General features: G+C 35.7%; 1 protein-coding gene across 1 annotated transcript in view; it reads left to right on the top strand.

The window, feature by feature from the left end:
- The first annotated feature begins 1577 nt into the window (after window positions 1-1577).
- LOC137621475 (putative uncharacterized protein DDB_G0271606) overlaps window positions 1578-24675 on the top strand; it is a 51798-nt gene continuing 28700 nt past the window's right edge. The window contains exon 1 of the mRNA XM_068351805.1: window positions 1578-1665. Coding sequence (XP_068207906.1) covers window positions 1660-1665 — 6 coding nt within the window. The 5' untranslated portion in view covers window positions 1578-1659. The remainder of the gene's footprint in view (window positions 1666-24675) is intronic.

Raw genomic sequence — 24675 nt, 5'->3', positions numbered from 1 at the left:
ATATATATATATATATATCGTATATTAAAAAGTCTTGTGTTTAAGCACATTGCCCAGTGAACTTTCAGCCCTTTATACTAATTATTAAATGGATTATTTTTCTACCCTGTAGGAAACTAATCAATAGTTTCTTCCTATAATGGTCTCCCTCTTATCTCTATTCCATTGTTGAAAATGGCTTCACCTCATCGAAATATAAGCACAATTTTGTTTACATCTTGCAAAGCTATATCATTTACTGCACAGAAATCTGCCACTCTTGAAAATCTTTCTGTAATGAAGTAGCACTTAGTCATGCATATTTTATTAGTAAGAAGTTTTTGAGTTGTGATTCATTGTTGAGAAACAATACTACTAATTTTTAGTTTATAAGCTAATTTTTATTTGGTGGGAGTCTAGTTTGGCGGGGATTCTGCTGCTGGTTGTTGTCTGGGTTGCAAGCAGGAACATTCACAGAGATAACGACTGTGTTGTATGATGGCTGTATTGTCTATTCCTATCTTAAAACCTTATCCTATTCCAAACTAACATTATCCTTCTCTACCCAGGGCCACATCTTGTTGTTACTAGAGTGCTACTATAAGATACAGGTAAGCTGTGAGATATTGTGTTCTATGTATCTGGGTTAGCCTGTGTCATGCGTTAGTGCTAGAGTTCTAATTATCCAATGTTCGGTTGCTGTTATTGTATTAGCAGTAGTCTCGTTTACCTAACCTATGCAGGATCTTATGAAGGTTAGCCTTGTTTACTACTTATCTTAAGGCCAAGGCCACCACACTTTCATTCTTGTTAATTTTTTAAATGTCGGTCATGGATAAGGCGTTTGCTGTTAAGTATTAACGATCGTGTCCATTTGCCCTGTATTTACCATAATTACGAACTATAGGCTATTTACATTGACTATAAGAGTTTCTCTTAGGGATTAAGTGATTTCCTCTCGATGACCATTATTGGCTCTGATTAAACATAGGAAAATTAATTATAAATATTTTCGACGCGTCATGTTTTAGGTAGGATTAAAAGGCAATAAAAAAAAGTAGAACGGATGACAGAGTTCTCATATGAACTAGTGCGAAGAGGCACACAAGAAAACAAAAATCTAGAGAAAAATAGAAAAGAAAAGATCTGCCTTTAGTAATGATGATAATAATGAAATTGATGATGTTAATAATGCCATAATTGTTAGGAGTACGAAACGGAACGAGTGGAGCGATGCAAACTATCTATGGTTCTGGAATGATTTATCATTTTCTTTTGTCGAATTGGCTTAAAAAAAATCGCCAAATTTACCGCCTCTGAAACGTCTTTTGGCTGTTACATTTTTTATGCATCTACAACGATGAAAGGAAAAAGTAGGATAATTTTGCATTGATAATTTCCATCTATAGATTTCAAATGGAAAAAAAAAAGAAATAATGTAAAGTATCCTTATTCAAAGACGAAAAACAAAAGAATGAGAAAGCTCTCACCAGGAAGGATTTGACTGAAAGTGAACTGAAACACAACGTGAAAGGTGACGTACAGTGCAACAGGATTATCCGGATCACTGTAATCCGGATTCTTGCAAGGGAGTGCAGCCCCTCTGCCTGGACTGAAGATAACCTGGAGTCATATAAAGAGCTTGTCCTACCTCAGAACGCTACCAGTATTCCAGTCGTCATGAAGGTAAGTCTAGAAGAATCTCTTCTGAATTCACAATTATTTTTTTCGTTTCATTATTTTCTTTTGAGGATTTACATCAGTCAGGTTGATAAACAGTAACATTCATCTGTAGATACACATAATTTTGTATTTGCAGAGCATCAATAGTTGAAATAGCTATACTATTTATTCTGGCTTGCAACTAGATTGCATTTAGTTGCCAATAAAGGCAGTAGAGTTAAAGTCGAGCAGAACAGGGAAAATTTCCCTATCTATGACTTCTTTCTTTGTTTTCTTTTAATACAAAAGTCTCTAGAACATTAGAAATTTCAATATGTTCCAAGCACATTTAAAGTATGGCAATAGCTTAAGAAATATATGATCTTTTGAAGAATCAGTATCTAGAAGTTCTGATACTTTCCATGATTTAAAAGGTATAGTAAAAAGTGTTTAATCTGTATTTCTTATATTTGAGCTTCAATCTGGTTAATGTTTGAATATATATATATATATATATATATATATATATATATATATATATATATATATATATATATATATATATATATATATATATATATATATATATATGTGTGTGTGTGTGTGTGTGTGTGTGTATGTACTTCTCAATGATGAACAAGCGAATAGGTTTTGTTTCCTATATCCCTTTCTCATAATAAAAACTGGTGAATAACACCAACAGCAATGATGAAATCTCCCAAAACACAAAAAAGCAATGAGAAAACTGATGCACTTCATGTATCTTAAAAAGTGTCAACCTTTCCTAAATCATGTGACAATGGAAACACAAAGGGAACAACCAATCCTTACCGACTCTAACTTGACCTTGGGAACAGTATCTCACTTGAACGTTTGTTCCCGCATAATTGACACGCCTTCAATCTATATTTAACTAACTGTTTACTTTTAGTAGTGAGGAGGGTGTTTTGTCCTTTACGAAGTTGAAACTATAGTATTATTTCTCACTAAGAAAAGTTCACAACAGCCCCATACATCGCTATTACTACAGCCCTCCCTAAATAAGGGTATTAGAAATGCCGTATTTATCAAAAAGATCGTTTGTTAACTTTGTTGAATGTATACACGGTCACTGTGTATATATAAATTAGAACCGGGCAGACGCTTCCCATAAAGTGAATGGCATTATCCAGGTGAAAATGAGTAAAAGGTTTCTCTGTCAAGATCTATGGATAGGTAGCTGGTTTAGATCTTGTAGGAACAAATTATTCCTCCAATATTTAGATACCATTTTTTGGAATTTTTCATACATCATGTAACCGAAATTAGCTTCTGATTGACCACATATACTCCTGGCAATAATGCTGCTGTGTATGTTCACTTGAAAAGATACGGGTAGAAAGCATCAGTTTGTTGTTCAATTTCTTGAAAGATTTGACATCAGTGTTGTTCCCTTGTATAGGCTTTGATGTCAATGCTCTTTCCTTGTTTAAGTGTAGGCTAATCCTATTCATGGTTCATAGCATTTGTGATATACCCTATTCACCCTATTTTGTCAAATGGTTTATTGTGGACTGATGGTAGTTGATTTATCACATCTGAGTCTGTCTTCTTGGTATGTTCAGTTACTTAGTTCTACTGTTTTAGACAAATAAAAAGAAAGGAAAGAACACATCATAAGGTAGTTGATTGCAGGTTGTGTTTATTTTTTATTTATTTTTTTTTTTTTTTGCAGTCAAGGTGAGTGAGGTTTTATAGATGTTGTTATGCTGGCTATGGAAGATTTGTTGAGTTTTAATTAAATTTTCGTAAGTGGTTTAGATGTGTAGGCAATTCTATATTAATCCAACAATTTCACTGCAATGCATTATAGGAAAGCCATGTATTTTGGAACTGAATTATACCAAGTTCAGGTCTTTACAGACTAGACCCTTAGCTACCGTAAAGTTTCATATTCCTCAGTTATTAATCTAAAGACACTTGAATGTGGTAGGAACATTCTTTAGACTTTCATAGATTTTCTAGTCTTTCATGTTGAGGTTTAACTCTTAGATTGTAGACCTTCATAGAATCAATGGATACGAATCATAGATACATTGATGCATATGTTGCTGAAGTGAAGAGGATTTTTGTAAAACTACTTGTGTCATAAATGGTCTCAAAATAACTGGTCGGGAGAAAGTAAGACGCAAAATGAAAATGTACCCTTTAATTGTTGTTTTCGCTGGATATTTATTTTTATCTATTAAATAAAAATGACCAAGAGCTCCATTATTTACCACAATTTTCATCTATTTAGACAAATCAATTATTGTATTATATCACAGTTTCTTTGTGTTGTTGAAAGACTGTGTAGGCTCCACGAAATAGCTTAAGGTATTTTGTTCTTTTTCAGTTAGCAAAGCACCCTCTGAACCTATCCGTTATATTGAGTTAGCAACAGGTGGCATCCTTACATCTCCAGTCTTTGTACTGGGTCCATCTCGGCAAGAGCATTTGCTGGTCTCATCTTGATTGTTTCTTTAAATTATGTGTGACACAATTATCCCTTTAGTTTAGGATATTAGTCCTTCATTTTTCAATAATGTAGATAGGTAGTACAGTAGGTTGGTAGGGCACAGCCACCCGTTGAGATACTACCGCTAGAGAATTATTGGGTCTTTTGACTGGCCAGACAGTACTGCATTGGATCTATCTCTCTGGTTACTGCTCATTTTCTCTTTGTTTACACATACACCGAATAGTCTAGCCTATTCTTTACACATTCTGCTCTGTCCTCATACACTTGACAACACTGAGATTACCAAATAATTCTTCTTCACTTAAGAGGTTAACTACTGTACTATAATTGTTCAGTGGCTACTTTCCTCTTGGAAAAGGGTAAAAGTGTCTCGTAGCTATGGTAAGCAGCTCTTTTAGGAGATGGACTCTCCAAAGTAAAACCGTTGTTCTCTAGTCTTGGATAGTGCTATAGCCTCTGTTCCATGGTCTTCCTCTGTCTTGGGGTGGAGTTCTCTTGCTTGAGGGTACACTCGGGCACACTTTTCTATCTTATTTCTCTTCATCTGGCTTTTTTAAAAAAGTTTTTATAGTCTATATATGAAAGATCTGTTTTAATGTTGTTACTGTTCCTAAAATATTTTTCATTGTTCATTACTTCTGTTGTGTTTTATTTCCTTATTTCCTTTCCTCACTGAACTTATTTCCCTGTTAGAGCCCTTGGGCTTATAGCATCCTGCTTTTTCAACTAGGTTTGTAGCTTACTAAATAATAATAATAATAATAATAATAATAATAATAATGATGAGGATGATAACAACAACAACAACAACAACAACAACAATAATAATAATAATAATAATAATAATAATAATAATAATGATAATGATAATGATAATGATAATAATAATAATAATAATGATAATAATAATAATAATAATAGCTGCCGAAGTAAGTTTTGCGAGTTTGTAGTTAAAACCTGATGATGGTGTCTGGTTTCAGTTCCATTTTCATCACGATAGATGCTCACCAAAACGTCAGCCGGGCAAGCCCAACCCCCCACTGTGGTGCCCAACCACAGCAGTAGCCTCCCCAGTAAACTGCTTATAATCACGGTCCCAGGCCGGGATCGATCTGCTGCCATGGGTATGCTAGGCGAACACGTTACTGCTGTACTAGCCATAACTCATCGAATCAAAATAGCTGGTATTGACATCTTTCTTCTAGATGCCACCACCTTACCAAAATAAATAGCACATTTGAATTCTTTGATTATCAGAATTACAAAAGCGAAAACTAGATCATCTTCAGAGACTGTGAATAAGGATTGAGTACAGTTTTGTTGTTAACTTGCTTGTGCCTTGTCGAATTTATTCTTCTAAGTCATGAATTATTCCTCCAACTTCTGGCTATTACTTGACTAGAAATAAAAATAATTTCTTATAGTTAATGCAGTTACTTTTAATAGTCAGGCCTTCTAATCGGGTAGTTGAATCTGTAGAACTTCAAAAGTTCAAACTTGCAACAATGGTTTTTATGTTAAACAGGCTGACATCAGTCTCTTATAGTTTACATATAACAGGTCTGTTTCAATGTTGCTACTGTACTTAAAATATTTTATCTTGTCACTTGACACATCAAAGTTAACATATATTCGTGGCCATTCTTCGTTCTCGGTAATGGCCCAACAATGTCGATCATTTCCATGCTGAAGGGTTCTCCTCGTGCTTCAATCGGGTGTAAGGGAGCTTTCTTGATGTATTCGTTAGGCTTTCCAGCCATTGGCAAACATGACATGCACGGCAAAACTGGCTCACAGTCTAATGCATGCCAGGCTAGAAAAAGTGTCTCATAATCTTCTTGTTGTCTTTCTTATTCCCATGTGACCCGTCTCAGGCACTACAACAATCACCTGTCTTTTCAGCGGTGTAAAATCAATATCTAACAGTATATGCCCCAGTCAGCATTCCCAGGGATATCGGCTGGTCTGTGCTTCCTCATAAGCAATCCATTCTTAAGGTAGTAACAGTTGGGAGACTGCTGCACCTCTGTCTCATCCACCACACGATACAATAATTCCGTTAACGTCACATCCTTCCATTGCAATCCTATCTGCCTTTTCTGAGTCACTTGTCCTACTTCTAATGCTGAGTTTTCTATTTCTTCCAAGACCATTGCTTCCTTGTCTTCCTGTTTATTTGTTTGTTGTTCCTCTTCTTTTGGGTTCTCTTGGGAGCTCTCTTCTTGTGTACTATCATGGGAATCATCTTCTTCAGTAAATAAATCTTACAAGTTCATTGTTCCTTCAGTTTGTCTTTCTTCTTCTGCAGCCACTTTCTTCGTCTTACTCCTAGCCATCACACAACTAGGAAACAGATACAGGAAGTCCTTCTCGAGTTCAGTTGGAGGACTATATATACTTCAGTGGCTTCTCCGTTACAATGGGACAAGGCACAAACGGCGCTCCACCAACCTCATTTCCCAGTAGGACTTTTACTCCTTCAACAGCCAATGAATCCTTTACCTCAAAATCCGAATGACTGTCACCAACTCGCATGGCAGTTTCAACCGGCAAATAGGGGTAGCTTCCTCACCTCTATTCCCTTCAATAGGACAGAATCTCTGTGAGAGACTGTTTCACAATCGGGTGTACGCCTCGTATCACCACACTGTGATTACACCATGTGTCGCGCAATATTTTGACCGGGGATCTGTTCGTTCCCATCTAGAGCGGCTAACATACCTTCATAAATATACGGTTTAAAGGCGTCCACGCTGTTTGGGGTTGTCCTGTTTGTCATGTAAACGTTAACTGGTTCATTTCCCTCTTTGACCATTCCCATTTGATTCTTTGTGTTGGTATTCTGTGGAGATGAATTACCCATAACCACTTGGGTGACCGCTTTTTGCTGGTTTGACCAAAAATCCTTACTGATATGGCCTTTTTTGCCGCACTTAAACAATATTAGTCTTTTGCACATCTTTCTCAAAACCTGAATTAGGACGATTCGACGATTGTTGTTGTGGTACTATCACATTCTGCTTTGGAATAGTACCATTGATACTTCCGCTGTAGCTATTGAACTGGTTCCCATAGTTATTACTGAACAGGTTTCCATGGTTCGGCAAATACCTGACACTTGGTCGGAATGACGGTTGACACGACCGTTTCAAAATGATTGAAGAAATCGTCGGGGGGCCTCTTTCGTAAATTTCAGGATCAATCTCTGTGCATTCGCCACATCAAACAGGGGATCGTGCGTAACAGGGGTCACACCTGTCTGAGTTGATGACAACTTTGCACGAGCATTCAACAGTTCAAAATCCCTTGCATGTTTTGCAATTATTACTCTTGCTTCTTCTCTCTTTCTTCCCGTCTTGCAGTTTCTCTTGCTTCCTCTCTCTCTCTTTCTTCCTGTCTTGCAATTTCTCTTGCTTCTATTTCCCTTGTATGTCTTGCAATTTCTCTTGCCTCTTCTCTCTCTTTTTCATTCAATTCCTTTGCATGACTTGCAATTTCTCTTTCCTCTTCTCTCTCCCTTTTTTCCGTTCTGCCATCATCTTCCACTTAATCAAATTCTCTTCCGCTAATCTCAGCTTATACATTGAACGCATGTTGCATAAGATTTTTCATAATTCTGATCCTCCTTTACATTCAGATCTTCCCGGACAGTTCCATCCTGTTCGTAATACTAGGCATGAAGTTAATTATATTAGTCAGGCCTTCTCCATCATGAGGCTCAATACTACACAGTATTCTAGAAGTTTTATTCCAGCTGTGACCAAGTTGTGGAAGGATCTTCCTAGTCGGGTAGTAGAATCGGTAGATCTTCAAAAGTTCTAACTTACAGCAAATGTTTTTATGTTGAACAGACTGACATTAGTCTTTTTATAGTTTATATATGAACTATTTTAATGCTATTACGGTTCATAAAATATTTTATTTTAATTGTCTATTGCATCTCATATAGTTTATTTCATTTCCTTACTGGGCTATTTTTCCCTGTTGGAGCTCCTGGGCCTATAGCATCCTGCTTTTCAAACTAGGGATGTAGCTCAGCTATTAATAATATATATATATATATATATATATATATATATATATACATATATGTATACATACCCATATGTATATACATATATATATATACACACACACACATATATATATATATATATATATATATATATATATACATATATCTATCTATATATATATATATATATATATATATATATATATATGTTTATATATATATATATATATATATATATATATATACATATATATGTATATATGTATATATATATATATATATATATATATATATATATATATATATACATATCTATATGTATGTATGTATGTGTATATATATATATATATATATACATATATATATATATATATATATATATATATATATATATATATATATATATATATATATATATATATATATATATATATAAGGTTGATTAATATGAGGGTTATATTTTCAGTGCTTTCGAACGAACATGATAAAATAACTGTGGATGTCCTGTAAAAAGTAGGGTTTCCTTCTGTATAGGAGCAGAAAAATTCTACTATGCTTCTTTAGGAGTGGTTATTCAACAGCTGACCATATCCATGTAATTATCCAGCAAATGGAAAAACCAACAAAGTATGACAAGCCACTATATATGACATTTATAGACTATGAGAAAGCTTATGATTTTGTCAAAACATCAGCAGTAATGAATTCCCTCCAAAAGTCAAGGAACAGATGAATCTTATGTTAGAACACTTGAAGGAGTACAACAATCTTAATACTACATAATGATTGTGAGAAAATTGCGATTGAGAAAGTAGTTAGACAGGGGGGCACTCCATCTATCATAAATTTTTCACAGGATGCCTAGAAGAAGTTTTTAAGAATTTAGATTGGGAAAATGTAGGAATCAATATTAATGGGGAATACCGTAACAACTAGAGATTTGCAGATGACACAGTTGTGTTTAGTGAATCATGAGAGTAATTACAAAAGATGATAGAATATTTGAATGGAGAAAGTAGAATACAAGTAAAGCTAAGATAATGTTCAATGAAAATGCAGAGAGACAGTAGATAAGAGTTATGAACAAACCTCTGGAGATTGTTAATTAATATACGTATTTAGGACAGACAGTGTTTCCCCAGGACACGAGATCGAAATTAAAAGAAGGATAGACCTGGGGGAGAACATTTGGTAAACTAAATGAGATTATCAAAATCTAAATGCCACTTTCTCTAAAAAGGAAAATATTTCATCGGATGGTCCTACCAGTTTTAACTTATGTATCAGAAGCTTGGAGCCTTGCTAAAGCCCTAGCACACCATCTAGTTCAACTCAGAAGAGCTATGGAAAGAATAATGATGGAAATGGCACTAAGAGACAGAAAAAAAAAAAACATGGATATGAGAGCAAACTAAAGTAGATGGTATTCTAACAACATGTAAGAAAAAGAAATGTATATGGGTAGGACATTTAATGATAATGGAAGATAACAGATGGACATTAAGAATACCAGAATGGGTCCCTAGAGATTGTAAAAGAAGCAGGGGAAGGAAGAGAAGACGATGGATTAATGAACTAAGAAATTTTGCTTATGTGGACTGTCATAGAAATACTATAAAATGATGCAAGTGGAAGGATATTTCTGAGGCCTTTGTTCTGCAGCGGACTATTAACCGCTGATGATTATATATATATATATATATATATATATATATATATATATATATATATATATATATATATATATATATATATATATATATGCATATAGAGACATATCATTAGCCGTTGAAAGTCTACTGCAGGACAAAGGCTTCAGGCATGTCCTTCCACTCGAATCTGTTTATGGTCTTTATATGCCAGTGTACTCAAAATATTTCCTAGCTCGTCAATCCATCGCGTTCTCTTCCTTCCCCTGCTTTTTTTTTAATCTCCGTGTCCACATTTTATTAATTTTTTTGTCCTGTGATTCTCATTATATGTCCTGCCCATGTCCATTTCTTTTTCTTATATGTTGTTAGAATATCCTCTGCTTTAGGTTTCTCTCATATCCATGTTGCTCTTTTTCTGTCTCTTAGTGTTAGTCCTATTATCATTTTTTCCATAGCTCTTTGAATTATAACTAGCTAATGTTTTAGGGCTTTAGTAAGGCTCAAAGTTTCTTTTGTAAGTTAATGCTGGTAGGACCATCTGATTGAATATTTTTCTTTTTAGAGAAAGTGGAATTTTAGTTTTCATAATCTCATTTTGTTTACCAAAAGTACTCCATGCCATTGCTTATCCTTCTTTTAATTTTGGTCTCATGTCCTTGGGAAACACTTGCTGACTGTTCTAAGTACGTATAATTATCTACGATCTTCAGAAGTTTCCTCCATAACCCTTATTTGTTGTCTTGCTGCTTTTTCATTTAACAATATCTTAGTTTGATCATTAATTTTGATTCCTACATTTCTGCTTTCTCTATTCAAATATTCTATCATCTTTTGGAATTCTTCCCATGATTCACTAAATGCAAATGTTATCTGTAAATATTAAGTAGTTAAGATGTACCCATTAATGTTAATTCCTACATTTTCCAAATCTAATTTCTTCAAAATCTCTTTATGCACGCTGGCTAACTCCTTCCCAATTGGAATATTCTCACTATTTTTATATAGTTTTGGGATTACTGTACTGTTTGTATATATATCTTCAAGTGTTCTAACATTGGATTTATCTATTGGTTGTTTTTGACGGGCTTTCATTACTGCTGAAATTTTGACAGAATCAAAAGCTTTCTCATAGTCTTTAAATACCATACATAATTATTTGTGATACGCTGTTGATTTTTCTCTTAGCTGGTTAATTACAGAGATATGGTCACTCTTTAAATGCCATACATAATGATCTGTGATACGCTGTTGATTTTTCTATTAGCTGGTTAATTATAGAGATATGGTCACTTGTTGATTGCCCGCTTCTAAAATTTGACATCTGTCATTGTCAAATTCTGAACTCTCTGAGTTGTTTGGAAGCATATAAGCTTTGTTTCAAATGACACCAAGAATATTTGGTATAGCCTAGTTTTGAGGTCTAATTTTTGTTTCTGGTGGGCCTAATACAGCAAAGATTTTGTCTGGCCTGTACCTTTAGTTAATCAGTGTGATGTGTAAGCTACCTTGAAATACATTATGTGGTGCGTATCTACTACGTTTAATAAAACTGATTTTGTTTCCGCCACTTTTGTGGGTCCTCTGTGTCCTAATGCAACAGGTGCTTCCTGGCAGACATCCAGTTTTCCATATGCCCTATCACTCCACAATTGGCACCACGTTAGTTTGACCAAACACCACCTGGCTGCAGATTTATTATTGAGAGAAACAGAGAGAATAGAAGGCTTGTGTGTGTGTGTGAGAGAGAGAGAGAGAGAGAGAGAGAGAGAGAGAGAGAGAGAGAGAGAGAGAGAGAGAGAGAGAGAGAGAGAGAGGAGGCAGAGTTTCTTGAGCTTTAAGAAAAAAAAATATTCGAATAGGAAACAGTTGCAGGAAGTTTAATGAGTATGTGGACTCTTGAATAAAACATGAACATAAAACATGATTATATGTCGTTTGGAGAAACTATATTCATCGATAGGTGAAGTGATTAAACTTAGGGAAAATATATTTATAACAACAACAGATGAAATAAATGATATCTTCGATCAAAAGGTATACCAACTTATCCAGCCTAAAATATTTGAATATCCAAATCTTTCAGTCGATATTGATAAAGCGACTTGGACCATATGGGAATACTAAACTTCCGAGACTTTTAGTATTAGCCTTATTTTATTTATCTCATTGGTATTGTTGGCGGCCTTCATTCCTAATTAATTCTTCTGAGGTTGGTTTCACAGCAAAGCGATTTCACATACTTATCTTCTTATTGTTTTTTAAATTTCTTTTTCTCTTCATCCTGAAGTTTTTAACATTATTAATATGCGTATATATGTACATGTGTATGTATGTATATATATAAATATATATATATATATATATATATATATATATATAAATATTTTATATATATATATATATACATAGAGTATATATATATATATATATATATATATATATATATATACAGTATATATATATATATATATATATATATATATATATATATATATATATATATATGTGTGTGTGTGTGTGTGTGTGTGTGTGTGTGTGTGTTTGTAATGAAGAGGGCAGCACGAAGACTTTGGATCATGTCTCATCTTTATTCTATGAACCAACGTTTCGTGAATCCAATCCTATAATCAGGGCTATATAAAGCACGAAATTATGTTTACACTAAGAAATAACATTAAAATATTTGCTTAAAATGCTTGTGGTAACAACAAGAAATTAAAATGATTTATAGAATAAAATAGGACAAAACCAAGTCGATATATATCTCCTAATCCTTGTATGCAAAATATGTAGAAGTATGAGTTTTATACATTGATATTAATGCCCTTTTTAAGAGTACTATGACATTCATGAATTGTGGTGCGCAATCACTGAACTCTGTCATAGGTCACGTGTCTTAAGTCTGATAAAGTGACGTGTTTTAAGCCTATTGGTGACAGTATAATTCCATTACAGTGGAGATTTCCACAAAATCTAACATTTCAGCATATTGACAGAGCAACATTGCATTTACTTGCTGAGGGGTAAGCAGTACCTCTCGAGTGATCATAAGAACAAGTACTGTAGGTACTCGTCTGAAGAATATCGGGCTGTGTAAAGTGTACTCCCGAACATTTATATAATAAAGTAAAAAAACCAATGTTCCAACGTCTTATTATCTGTTGACATGGGATATATTTGGAGTCAGGTGTAGAAATACGTCTGTTTGTGTATGCTGTGAGCAAAGTTGTTCTTTAAGCCGGTAAAATAAAAGTTCAATATGCCTAGATACGCAAGGACTAACATAGCAGACACCGCTGCTGTGGGATATGGAAATGAAGGAGCAGTTGGTTATAGTGATGTCGATGAAGAATATAGCTGAGTTGATAAACAGATTCTTAGTTGAGCGAGAAGAGGAGTGGCGCACAACCACAGCATATCCGACGTACATAAACAAAGTTCAAACGCACACGAGTGAAAGTACACATGCACAGCCCAGCGAAGATACGGAAAACCTCGTAGTTCGAAAATTGCCAGAACTCCAGGCAAGTGTTAGGCCTTTTGATGATCAACGGCCTAATGAAGGGTTTCAATCGATCGAAGTGTATGTGAGAGACTTTGAAGTAGCCACATATGGGTGGTCAGAAAGAGAAAAAGCAATTCAAGTAATTAGGTTGCTGAAAGATGCTCTGGCAATGGAGGTAATGTGTTGGCCACAAGACAGTTTAAGAAGTTATACTGAAATAAAACGACGTTTAATTAAGTAATACGCCTTACCCGGTGCGAGAAAAGGAGACATGAAAGAAAATTACACACCCAAATTCGGAAAGGTGAGTTAGTTCTCAGTTTTGCAACTCATATTTTTTGAGATTGTGATTCGTTTGCTACACGGAGTGCCAATCTCCCAGAAGGTGATAAAAAAAAGCAATTGCCTGTAAACATATTCACAGATTAGTAAACCCTTATTTATATGGTTATTTGTTCGATGACAATCGCTCGTTAGAGGATGTAGTGATGGCCATACAAAACATTCTTGACAGTTTGCCAGAAGAAAAAATGACAGAGAATAACTGCAGCGATGCCGGAAAGGTGGCAGCCATGAGAGGCACTCACCAACCCCCAAACCGGGAGAGGGGAGAACGTAGTCAGCAGGTGAGAAGAGTCTTCAGATGTTGGCAGTGGGGGGGAGAGAGGCACCAACGAGTCGAGTGCCCCACCCAAGGATCCCCCCGCTGTTATACTTGTCAGGCCTACGGTCATGTATCTTGAGAGTGCCCAGCAAAAAACGCCGAGGGTGAGCGGGCTGTGGCACATGCAGACCACCATCCTAGAAAAAGGAAACAGGGGAAGGAGGAGACGAGGGATATTGATGCCCCTCCGCATGACAGCAGTAGCAGCAGCCGAGGCAGTGGTGAGAGTGATTATGATAAACTGGGCACTGGGACCTCCCTTGGTACCCCCGTCCTTACTCCAGCAGCACTAGGGAAAGGAGCAGGGGGCAGCGGTATTGCAGGCGAGGTCATTGGCACGTGCCCCACATATCTTAATGGGCGGCTCAGAATGTTAGCAGTCAGGATTGACCTACCATATAAGTCAATTCGAGCGCTGATCGACACAGGAGCCAGCGTTTCGTTTCTTGAGAAAGGAATCTAATCAAACCCACTACAGTCATCGGCATCCATCATCCTCGACACGCCATTAGGAAATAAACTAGTCAAGACATACAGCGATCGTCCACTTTAAGGAGGGATCAGCGAAGTTTACTCATGAATTTTTTGTCTTGCCTACCTTGGAAATTCCAGGAATCGAGGTTATACTTGGTTTGGATTTTATAATGAGTAATCAAATATACATTTGCGAGGAAAAAGATAGAATAACAGTGAAAGCAGGTGGGTGCATTTTGCCGATAGAAAGTCAAGAGAGTAAGTGCTTGTGCGGGAAAGCAGAGACAATTAAGTAAGGTAACAGCTGCACCTGAAAGAGGAGAAGTATTGCCTCCCCAGACACTTACGAGCATATCAGTGACCCCGTGTCAGCCTTTCATGGAGGGAACCATGGTCATAGTTAAATCCAATGACAAATGGGCTCACATAGTCTTAGAGGGCTTGTCAGAAATAAAAGAAAACAGAGCGGACATTACGATAGTTAATTTGTCAAATAAAAGAGTTATGTTAAGAAGTGATTCTGTGTGTGAATTGGAGTTATGCGAAATTGCTAATAATGGGATGTTGGGAGCCACAACTCCAGCCCACACAAACGAACGCACTCAGAACTTAATTATGTAAGCATGAAGATTATGTCCACCAGAATATCAACCTGTGGTTAGTAACATTGTTAATAATTATTCCGATGTAATTGCAATTGGAGGTGAGCCACCCGGGAAGACTGATCGATTTCCCTTTAGCATTGAAATTGAGCAGGCGATGCCGATCAGATCAAGGTCTTATAAGGTACCCATTCATTTCCAGGGAGAGATAGAAAGGGAAATGAGTAAATTAAGGGAACAAGGGGTTATCAAGGAGAGCGAATCCCCCTGGGCTTTTCCAATTGTAGCTGTTAGGAAAAAGGACGGCTCTGTAAGATTGTGTGTTGATTATAGGAAGTTGAATGCAGTCACTAAGGATAAAGCATTTCCATTGCCATTGATCGAAGAATTACTTGTGAAGGTACGGGATAGTAAATATTTTACAAGTATGGATTTAGAGTCTGGATACTATCAAATACCCATTCAGGAAGACAGTAGAAGTAAAACGGCATTTATGGTTAGCAATCAACTCTTTCAGTTTAATTTTCTTCCTTTCGGTGTTAAAAATGCTCCAAGTCATTTTTTTGGAGTAATGATGGCAGTTTTGTCTCTTTTACTTGGTCATAATGTTCTTGTTTATTTAGGCTATATCATAATTACAGGGAAAACGGCAGAATGAATATAACAATATTCGTAAAGTTTTAAAAGCATTGTGAGGTAATAGTATGAAAATAGATTTGTCAAAGTGCAAATTTTTATGTAAACAGGTAAAATTTTTAGGTCACCTAATAACCCCAGAAGGTATCCAACCCTGCCCAAATAAAGTAGTTGCTATTAGAGATTTCCCCAGTCCACTTAGGCCTAAGGAAGTAGCTGGGTTCTTTGGGCTCGCTGGGTATTATCATAAATTCATAAGAGGTTTTGGAGAAATAGCGAGACCCTTAGATGCTTTAAAGAAATAAAAAGTGATAAATTAGGGAGTTGAAGAAGAAAGGGCCTTTAACCATTTGAAAGCTGCCTTAACTAGCTATGACTTACTCTCATATCCTAGATTTGATCACCCATTTTTAGTGACAATAGATGTGAGTAGCGTAGCTATTGGCGGCGTAATTTCTCAATGAGATGATAAAGGTAGAGAACGACCCATTTGTTTTGCTTCCAGGGCATTAAAAGGGGCAGAAAAGAATTATAATACATTCGATCGCGAGGCGTTGTCTATTCTTTGGGTTCTAGAGAGGCATCGGTTCTTTTTATTAGGTCAGCCGATTGAGTTGCAAAGTGATCATTGCCCCTTACGTGATTTATTTTACAAAGGTGACTTGACATCTAGACAAGCAAGACGGACTGAAAGATTGTTAGAGTTTAGTATAAAGAAGTTTGACCACATAGAAGGTAAAGCTAACAAGGTAGCTGATGCCCTCTCTAGAGGTGTAGTAATAGGAGTAACAACTAGGGCACAAAAGAGGAACGAAGAATGAAACCGAAATATGGAAGGCCCCCACCAAAATAGAAAATTGGATGTGAATTCACACGAGGAGCAATCAGAAATTGAGATCCATGAGCGAGAGAGAAAGAGAGAGAGAGTTAGTGATGTTGGCAAGAGAGAGAGAGAGAGGAAAATAGTGAACGTGAATGCGTGTGAGTGGCAGAGGACATTATCAGGGGTGTCCAGAATGAGTGTCCTGATGATGCAGGTGTGATTGACTTGGGAGGTTGGGACATAAAGGAAGTCCGAGAGGCACAGAAAAAAGAGTAATGGATAGAAAGAGTGCGAGCAGTGAATAAAGGAGAAGCAGAGAGTTGTCCATCATTTCTGAATGTGCCTCGTGAGAATTTTTTTTTATAGAGAATGATATCTTATATTGTGCTTACGAGAAGAGGGGAGGGGAATTTTGTGCACGGGTAGTTCTTCCTCCCTCTTTAATTAATCGAGCTATCAACATTGTACATGCAAGTCCGTATACAGGGCATTTAGGGATTGATAGAACATTAAGGAGAGCATGAGAATTCTTCTTTTGGTTAGGTGTGAAAAAATCTGTAGAAAATTATATGAAATGTCATTCTTGTAACTGTTTCAAAGAACATAAAAACACTGTATCGGAAGCTAGAAAGGGGCCTGTGATTCCTATTAAATTTTATAAGGTGCATATGATGTGGTAAGACCATTTCCTACTGGAATAACACAACATAAGTATATATGTGTATTTGTGGATGCATTTACTTGTTACACTCGTACTTACGCAATGCTGGATAAATCAGCAAATTCATTAGCCCAGGTGCTGTGCTCTTTCATTACTAGGTTTGGTTACCCGAAAATTTTGATAAGTGATAATGGTCTCAAATCTATAAATAATGTGGTGAAATTGGTCACAGACTTGATGAAAATTGAACACTTTTCATAGACTACATACAGTATCATCCTTCAGCTAATGGCTTAGTGGAATCGCATAATAGGGAAGTGGTGTGGATTTGATGCTACTTAGTGGCTGATGACTCCCTTCATTGGGACGCCATGCTTCCTACAGCTGAGCTAGCTTTGAACATTGCAAATAATGCCTCGCTCAGGGACCCGCCTTTCTTTTTAATGTATGGTCAGAATCCTGTGTTACCGTAAACGGTCCTAATTAATTCGCAACGGTTGCCAAATTATTCAACTGAGCAGTACCATATCTATTTACTAAATCTCTTAAGGAGAGTAATGAACACACTGAAAGGTTTTTGAAAAGAGCTAATGAAAAACGCCGCTCAAAGTATGATGGTTGGTTCAAAACCGCACCGGTAAAAGTATTTGTGGGCCATCGTGTGTGTTTGAAACGATTTCAACCTAGGAAACACAAGCTACAGCCAGCGTATTTGGGTCCATACCGAGTAAAGATGGTTAAATCTAACACAGTAGTGATACAAAGCATTAGTGATGGCGCAATGTCTGAACATCATGAGGCACACATACATGTGATGCCACAAGAAGTAGTTTACAAGTTTCAATCAGACATTCCTCGAATTGATGAGTAGGAAGTTTTCTTTTCTGTTGTTTTTGTTGTTTGAACAGACATCATTTCTTCTTTTGACGTGTTCTAAATAAACTTGATAATAACAATGTGTTCTTATGTTGGGGCTTAATGTATAAGTAAAGTGTTGTGATAATCTTGCTGAGTGTAGTAGTACATATGACATACTGCTGAGTGAACCTAAAAACAAACAGAGAGGGATTAAAAAGGTCAGGTTTGATCCATCAGGTGGTTGCTGTATTATTGATGTATTTATATGATTCCTGGTTGCTGGGACCGGGGCGGTTCAAGAAAGGCAAGTGGCTACAGGATTAAAGTTCAGTCTTGGGAAATGGCAGTGTTAGAGAAGTCGTAGATGTGAATAACTTATACTTAGATTTATGAGAGAAGGGCGGGAAGCTGAATGACTTTCTCGGGAAAACAGCTAATGGCCACCAATTGATAGTTACAAAAGCAGGTGTAGTTGTAATTTTAAAAATGGCGAAACGGTGTTGGTGAGTTGTGTTGTAAAAGGGTGCTGTAAACCCGGACAAGTAAAATCGAGGGATGAAGGAATATCTATTCCTACCCCTATCCCACCCAAAAGGCCCGTATTGCCTGCAACCAGAGGGAGGTTATTGATAAGGTTGTGTAATACCGATATTGATATGAATTTTTCTTTCATTTTGGGTATTCTGTATTATAGTTGCAAAGGTCATAAGAAGAAATGAGTGAAATTATTTTACATACAGTATACTGTGTACATTTTTACATGCAATATTTGATTTATTTTGTTTATTTTTTTGTGAAGGATGTTTATTTTTTTGAGTGATTTCTATGTATATATTTTATGTTGCACTTCTGTCTAGTACATGCCATGCCCAATTCCAGGTCGGAGTGTCCTCCATATTTCATAGATTGGAGAGGGTGAGTGTGCACCTCCTCCCGGAGTAAGGAGCTTGGGCTGGAGGGGGGGGGGGGGTAGTAATGTCCTAATCCTTGTATGCAAAATTTGTAGAAGTATGTGTTTTATACAGTGAGATTAATGACCTTTTTAAGAGTACTATGACATTCATAAATTGTGGTTCGTGATCACTGAACTCTGTTATAAGTCATGTGTCTTAATTCTGATAAAGTGACATATTATAAACCTATTGGTGACAGTATAATTCCATCCCAGCGGAGATTTCCATAAAATCTAACAATTCAGCATATTGACAGAGCAACATTGCATTCCTTTGCCGAGGGGTAAGCAGTACCTCTCGAGTGATCATAAGAACAAGTACTGTAGGTATTGTGTGAAGAGTATAGGGCTGTGTAAAATGTACTCACGAACATTTTTATAATAAAGTGAAAAAAACCCATGTTTCGATGTCTCATTATCCGTTGACATAGGACATATAAAAACGTGACTAACTGAGGTCCTTTACATTTATGATATTAAAAACACTTGTAATGAAAGTAGAATGCCATTCTACTTTGATCACTTGTGTTTTATGTAGGCCTGATGATGGAAATGGATTCACGAAACGTTGGTTCATAGGATAAAGATGAGACATGATGCAAAAGCTTTGTGCTGTCCTCTTCATTATTAAACTTAAACTTACCAGGAGCAAAAATCTTACCAGTTATATATATGCATATATATATATATATATATATATATATATATATATATTTGTATATGTATGTATATATATATATATATATATATATATAAATATATATATATATATATATATATATATATATATATATATATATATATATATATATATATATATATATATATCATCGTCATCATCATCATCATCATCATTTCCTCCCACACCTATGGACGCAAAGGGCCTAGACTAGATTTTGCCAGTCGTCCCTATCTTGAGCTTTGAAATTAATACTTTCCCATACATTTCTTACTTCACTGTTCATAGTCCTCCACCATGTAGGGCCGGGCTTCCAACTCTTCTGGTGCCTTGTGGAGCCCAGATGAAAATTTGGTGAACTAATCTCTCTTTGGGAGTGCAAAGAGCATGCCCAAACCATCGCAATCTACCCCTCATCCACATAGGGCACTTGAGTAATCTCTCTCATAGTTTTGTTTTTAATCCTGTTCTGTCATTTAACTACCAATACTCTTCTGAGGGCTTTGTTCTCAAATCTTCAAAATCTACTGGATCTTGCTTCATTGTCATCCTTACCTTACCTTATTGCCTTATTTTATGTTTGGGTTCCCCCAGGTCCCTCAGTGTGAGGTACCTTGTATATCCACCAGAGAGTTGCTAATGCATCTTCCAGTGTATTTTGCATCTTCCAGTCTTGGATGGTCTGGGATGCATCTTAGGTATTTATCGAGCTTATTCTTAAACACATCTACGCTCACTCCTGATATGTTTCTTAGATGAGCAGGCAGCACATTAAATAGTCGCTGCATTATCGATGCTGGTGCGTAGTGGATTAATGTCCTGTACGCCTTCCTTAGTTTTCTTGGTATATTTTTTGGCCCTATTAATCTACCTCGGCTTGCTCTTTCTGATATTTTTAGCTCCATGATGTTTTAAGTAATTCCTTCTATTTGCTTCCATGCTTGTATTATCATGTAGTGTTCTCGTCTCCTTTCTAGACTGTATAGTTTTAAAAATTGCAGTCTTTCCCAGTAGTCAAGGTACTTAACTTCTTCTATTCTAGCAGTATAGGACCTTTGTACATTCTCCATTTGTGCAATATCCTTTTGGTAGTGTGGGTACCATATCACATTGCAGTACTCGAGTGTACTACGTACATAAGTTTTGTAAAGCATAATCATGTGTTCAGCTTTTCTTGTTTTAAAGTGTCTGAATAACATTCCCATTTTTGCTTTACATTTAGCCAACAGTGTTGCTATTTGGTCGTTGTATAACATATTCCTATTTAACATTACACCAAGGTCTTTAATTGCTTCCTTGTTTGTGATTGTCTCGTTATTAGGTCCCTTGTATGCATATACCATTCCTTCTCTGTTTCCATAATTTATTGATTCGAATTTATCGGGGTTAAATACCATCCTATTTATCTCTGCCCATTCATATATTTTGTTTAGATCTCTTTATAGTGAGTTCCTATCTTCATCACAAGTAATTTCTCTACTTATTCTTGTGTCATCGGCGAAACTTCTTACTACAGAGTTTTCAACATCACAGTCTATGTCTGAGATCATAATAACAAACAGCAGTGCAGCTAATACCGTACCTTGTGCCACGCCAGATATTACCTGAGCTTCATCTGATTTCTCATTATTTGCAACCACTATCTGTTTTCTGTTTTGCAGGAATTTTTTACCCATTTTCCTATCTTTCCCACAATATTATGCTTTCTCATTTTTTTCTCTAATATGTTATGGTCTACCTTGTCAAAGGCTTTTGCAAAATCTAGATAGATCATATCTGTGTCTTTTTCATTTGTCATATTTTTGTATATGTTTTCATAGTGTACCATCAGTTTGGTTTGTGTACTTTTTCCCGGCACAAAACCGTGTTGACCTATATTAAACAAATTATTTTTAACCAAATGATTCATTATTTTCTTTTTTATTACCCTCTCATACACTTTCATAATATGTGATGTTAGACTAACAGGTCTATAATTGCTTGCCTCTAGTCTTGATCCACTTTTGAAGATAGGAGTTATATAAGCTAATTTATGTTTAACATATAACTCGCTCATATCTGCACTTTGTCTTAGCAGTATTGCAAGCGGCTTCGCGATAGTGTTTGCAGTTTTTTTTAACAAAATCGCTGGAACTCCATCTGGTCCGGCTGCCGATCCATTTTTAATTTCGTTTATAGCCTTGACAATATCTGCTTCATTAATATCTATAACTGTTAGATATTCAACATTTTCTTCTCTCATCTCTGTTTCATTATTCTTATTCGTAATTCTTGGCATATTTCCTTTTTTTCAATCGTTAGCCGTCCTTCAATTCTTAGGGCCTATTTCTAATCTCCCTTTATTAATCTTTTTTGCATAGGAGTAAAGTAATTTGTTTTGTTTTTTTATATTTTGAAGAGTCCTTTCTTCTAAGTCCCTTTTTTCCATTTTCTTTCGACTGTATAATCTTTTGTTCTGCATTTTCTATCTTACATTTTATTTCCTTCATTTTCCACACATTTTTTTCTTTTGCAAGATTTTGCTTCCACTTTCTAATTTTCTGAAATAAGATCCTTCTGTCTCTTGGTATGCATGTCTTTTGTTTATTGTTTTTTTTTTTCGATACATATTTTTCAACAATTTTCTCCAGTATTTTGTTCAGTATGTCCGTATTTACCTGTATATTATCACTTACAAATACATTTTTCCATTCTTTATTCAGTTCTTCATTTATTTCAGACCACTTTACATTCTTACTATAAAAATTATATTTTCCATATCCTTCCCAACGTTTTGTGCTTTGATTAATTCTGCGATCACTTGCTTTGGAATGGACTTTTAATTCTATGACATTGTGGTCTGAAATTCCCGTCTTCTTTAACATAATTCACCTCATTCACAAATACTAGATCTAGGACATTTTCCTTTCTTGTTGGAATGTGGTTTATTTGTTGCATATTATGTTCTATTAGCATATCTTGAAGCTTTTCAAATTGCCTCTTATTTTCTGCGCTACTATTACTCTTTTTTTTTTATATGTATACATACAACCACTTTCTTCTATCTGTTCTTTCCAATCTACGAAAGGAAAGTTAAAATCTCCGGATAGGAGTATATTCCAGTCTTTATGGTTTCTACATATATCATCTATTCTTTCTATTATTATGTCAAACTCCTTAGAATTTGGGGGTCTGTAAACTACAATATTCACTAGTTTTTCAAATTCAAATTCTACCGCAATCAATTCACATTCTGTGTTGCTGTATTTTTCACAGACTTTTCCTTGATTTATGTCTCTTCCCTATATTGCGGTTCCCCCTTGATTCCTATTTGATCTGTCTGATCTTTAAGTTTGGAAACCCTTTATCTGGTCATCACTGCCAGTCTCTTGGGAATACCATGTTTCACTTATATTTAATATATCTATTTTTTCAATTTGGGTTAGTTCTTTTAAGATCTCTATTTTCCTTTTAGAGTTACTCGTGACTAAACCCTGTGCATTCATCACTATTATGGTTTGTGTTTCATCCCCATTATTTAATATTGGTAATAATATGGATTCTCCCATGCTTCCTTCCTGTTCTGATATGATGTTCTTTTCTTCATTTCCCGGAATTCTGCCATTAAAAAATCCAACTTCTCTATTATATTTGCTCTTTCGCCTTCATATTTATTTTTGTGTGTATACCTGCAATTATCCCCATATCTGCACCAACCCCTGGCATTATAGATGCATTCTTTGTAGCTGGGCTCTAAATGTGTATATTAAGGTTGAAAGGCCTCATATCTTGGTGCCTTTGGTGCATAGCGCGGTATATACGTGGCCTGCTTTTTTGTTTCTTTTTTTGTTTCATTTTTGCTTTCATTTTCCTTTACAGTTTGCTGAGTTTTCTTACTTTTTTTGTTGAAACTGCATCCTTTTCCTTCTTTTAGGTTTTTGCATATTTTTGGATGGAGATCTCTGCATTCGTCTCCATATCCGTCTAAATACGCACATTTACCATATATTTCATAATTATGGCATATCTATACAGTAACACTGATGTCACTAAACTGATATATAGCCTGATTTTTATATGTAATTTCAGGCGATTTGATTTTCAAATACTACTTAACCTACCCATTGTCTAAAGATCCTGTATTACAGATCATAGTGCCTAAATCTTTAAATGATTCCGCCACATTAATCCTTTCTCCTTCCAATGATATTTCATCCTCCATTGCATATTCTTCTATTTATCTAGAGCCCATCCTCATGTGATATTTCATGCATTTTGGTAAGCAAGACTTGCAAGTCCTGTGATTTTTCTGCTAATACGAACAGTATCATCAGCATACTCTAGGTCACCAAATATCCCATTACCAATCCAGTCCAATCCTTCTCCACTATCCCCAACTGTTCGATGCATTGTAAAATCCATGAAGAGGATAAACAGTAAAGGTGACAACACATTACCTTAGAGTACTCCATTGTTCACTGGAAATTCATTTGATAGGACTCCACTAAGTTTGCATTTGCTATGCTCATAAACAGACTAAATCAAATTTACATATCTAAGAGAAACTCCATAATTATATAGAACTCTCCACAAATTGGCCAGTGTACACTATCAAAGGCTTTTTCGTAGTCCACAATGCCATCAAAAGTGGATTTCTATATTTTACACATTGCTGTACCAAATATCTTAAAATGAAAATTTGGTCAGTACAACTTTTACCTTTTCTAAGTCCTGCTTATTCATCTCTCAGCTTTTCATAAATCTTTCTCTCTAGTCTCTTTAGAATGACCATCCTATATATTTTCATGACAACTGACGTAAATGTGATGCCCCTTACATATATTAATTTCCTCTAATGAAATGTTACCATATTTTTCCAATTTACAAAATGCATTGCTGATATCAGTCCAATCTAACACCATGATAAAATTGATAAAACTATGTATTAAGGGTTGCAAATTTGTCTTTGGAAAGAAATTTTATGAACAAAAATTTGGCATGGCAATGGGCAACCCTCTGTCACCATTGTTAAGT

The sequence above is a fragment of the Palaemon carinicauda genome, chromosome 28 (assembly GCF_036898095.1).
Source record: "Palaemon carinicauda isolate YSFRI2023 chromosome 28, ASM3689809v2, whole genome shotgun sequence".
Lineage (NCBI taxonomy): Eukaryota > Metazoa > Arthropoda > Malacostraca > Decapoda > Palaemonidae > Palaemon > Palaemon carinicauda.
This window is presented reverse-complemented; position numbering and strand designations above follow the sequence as displayed.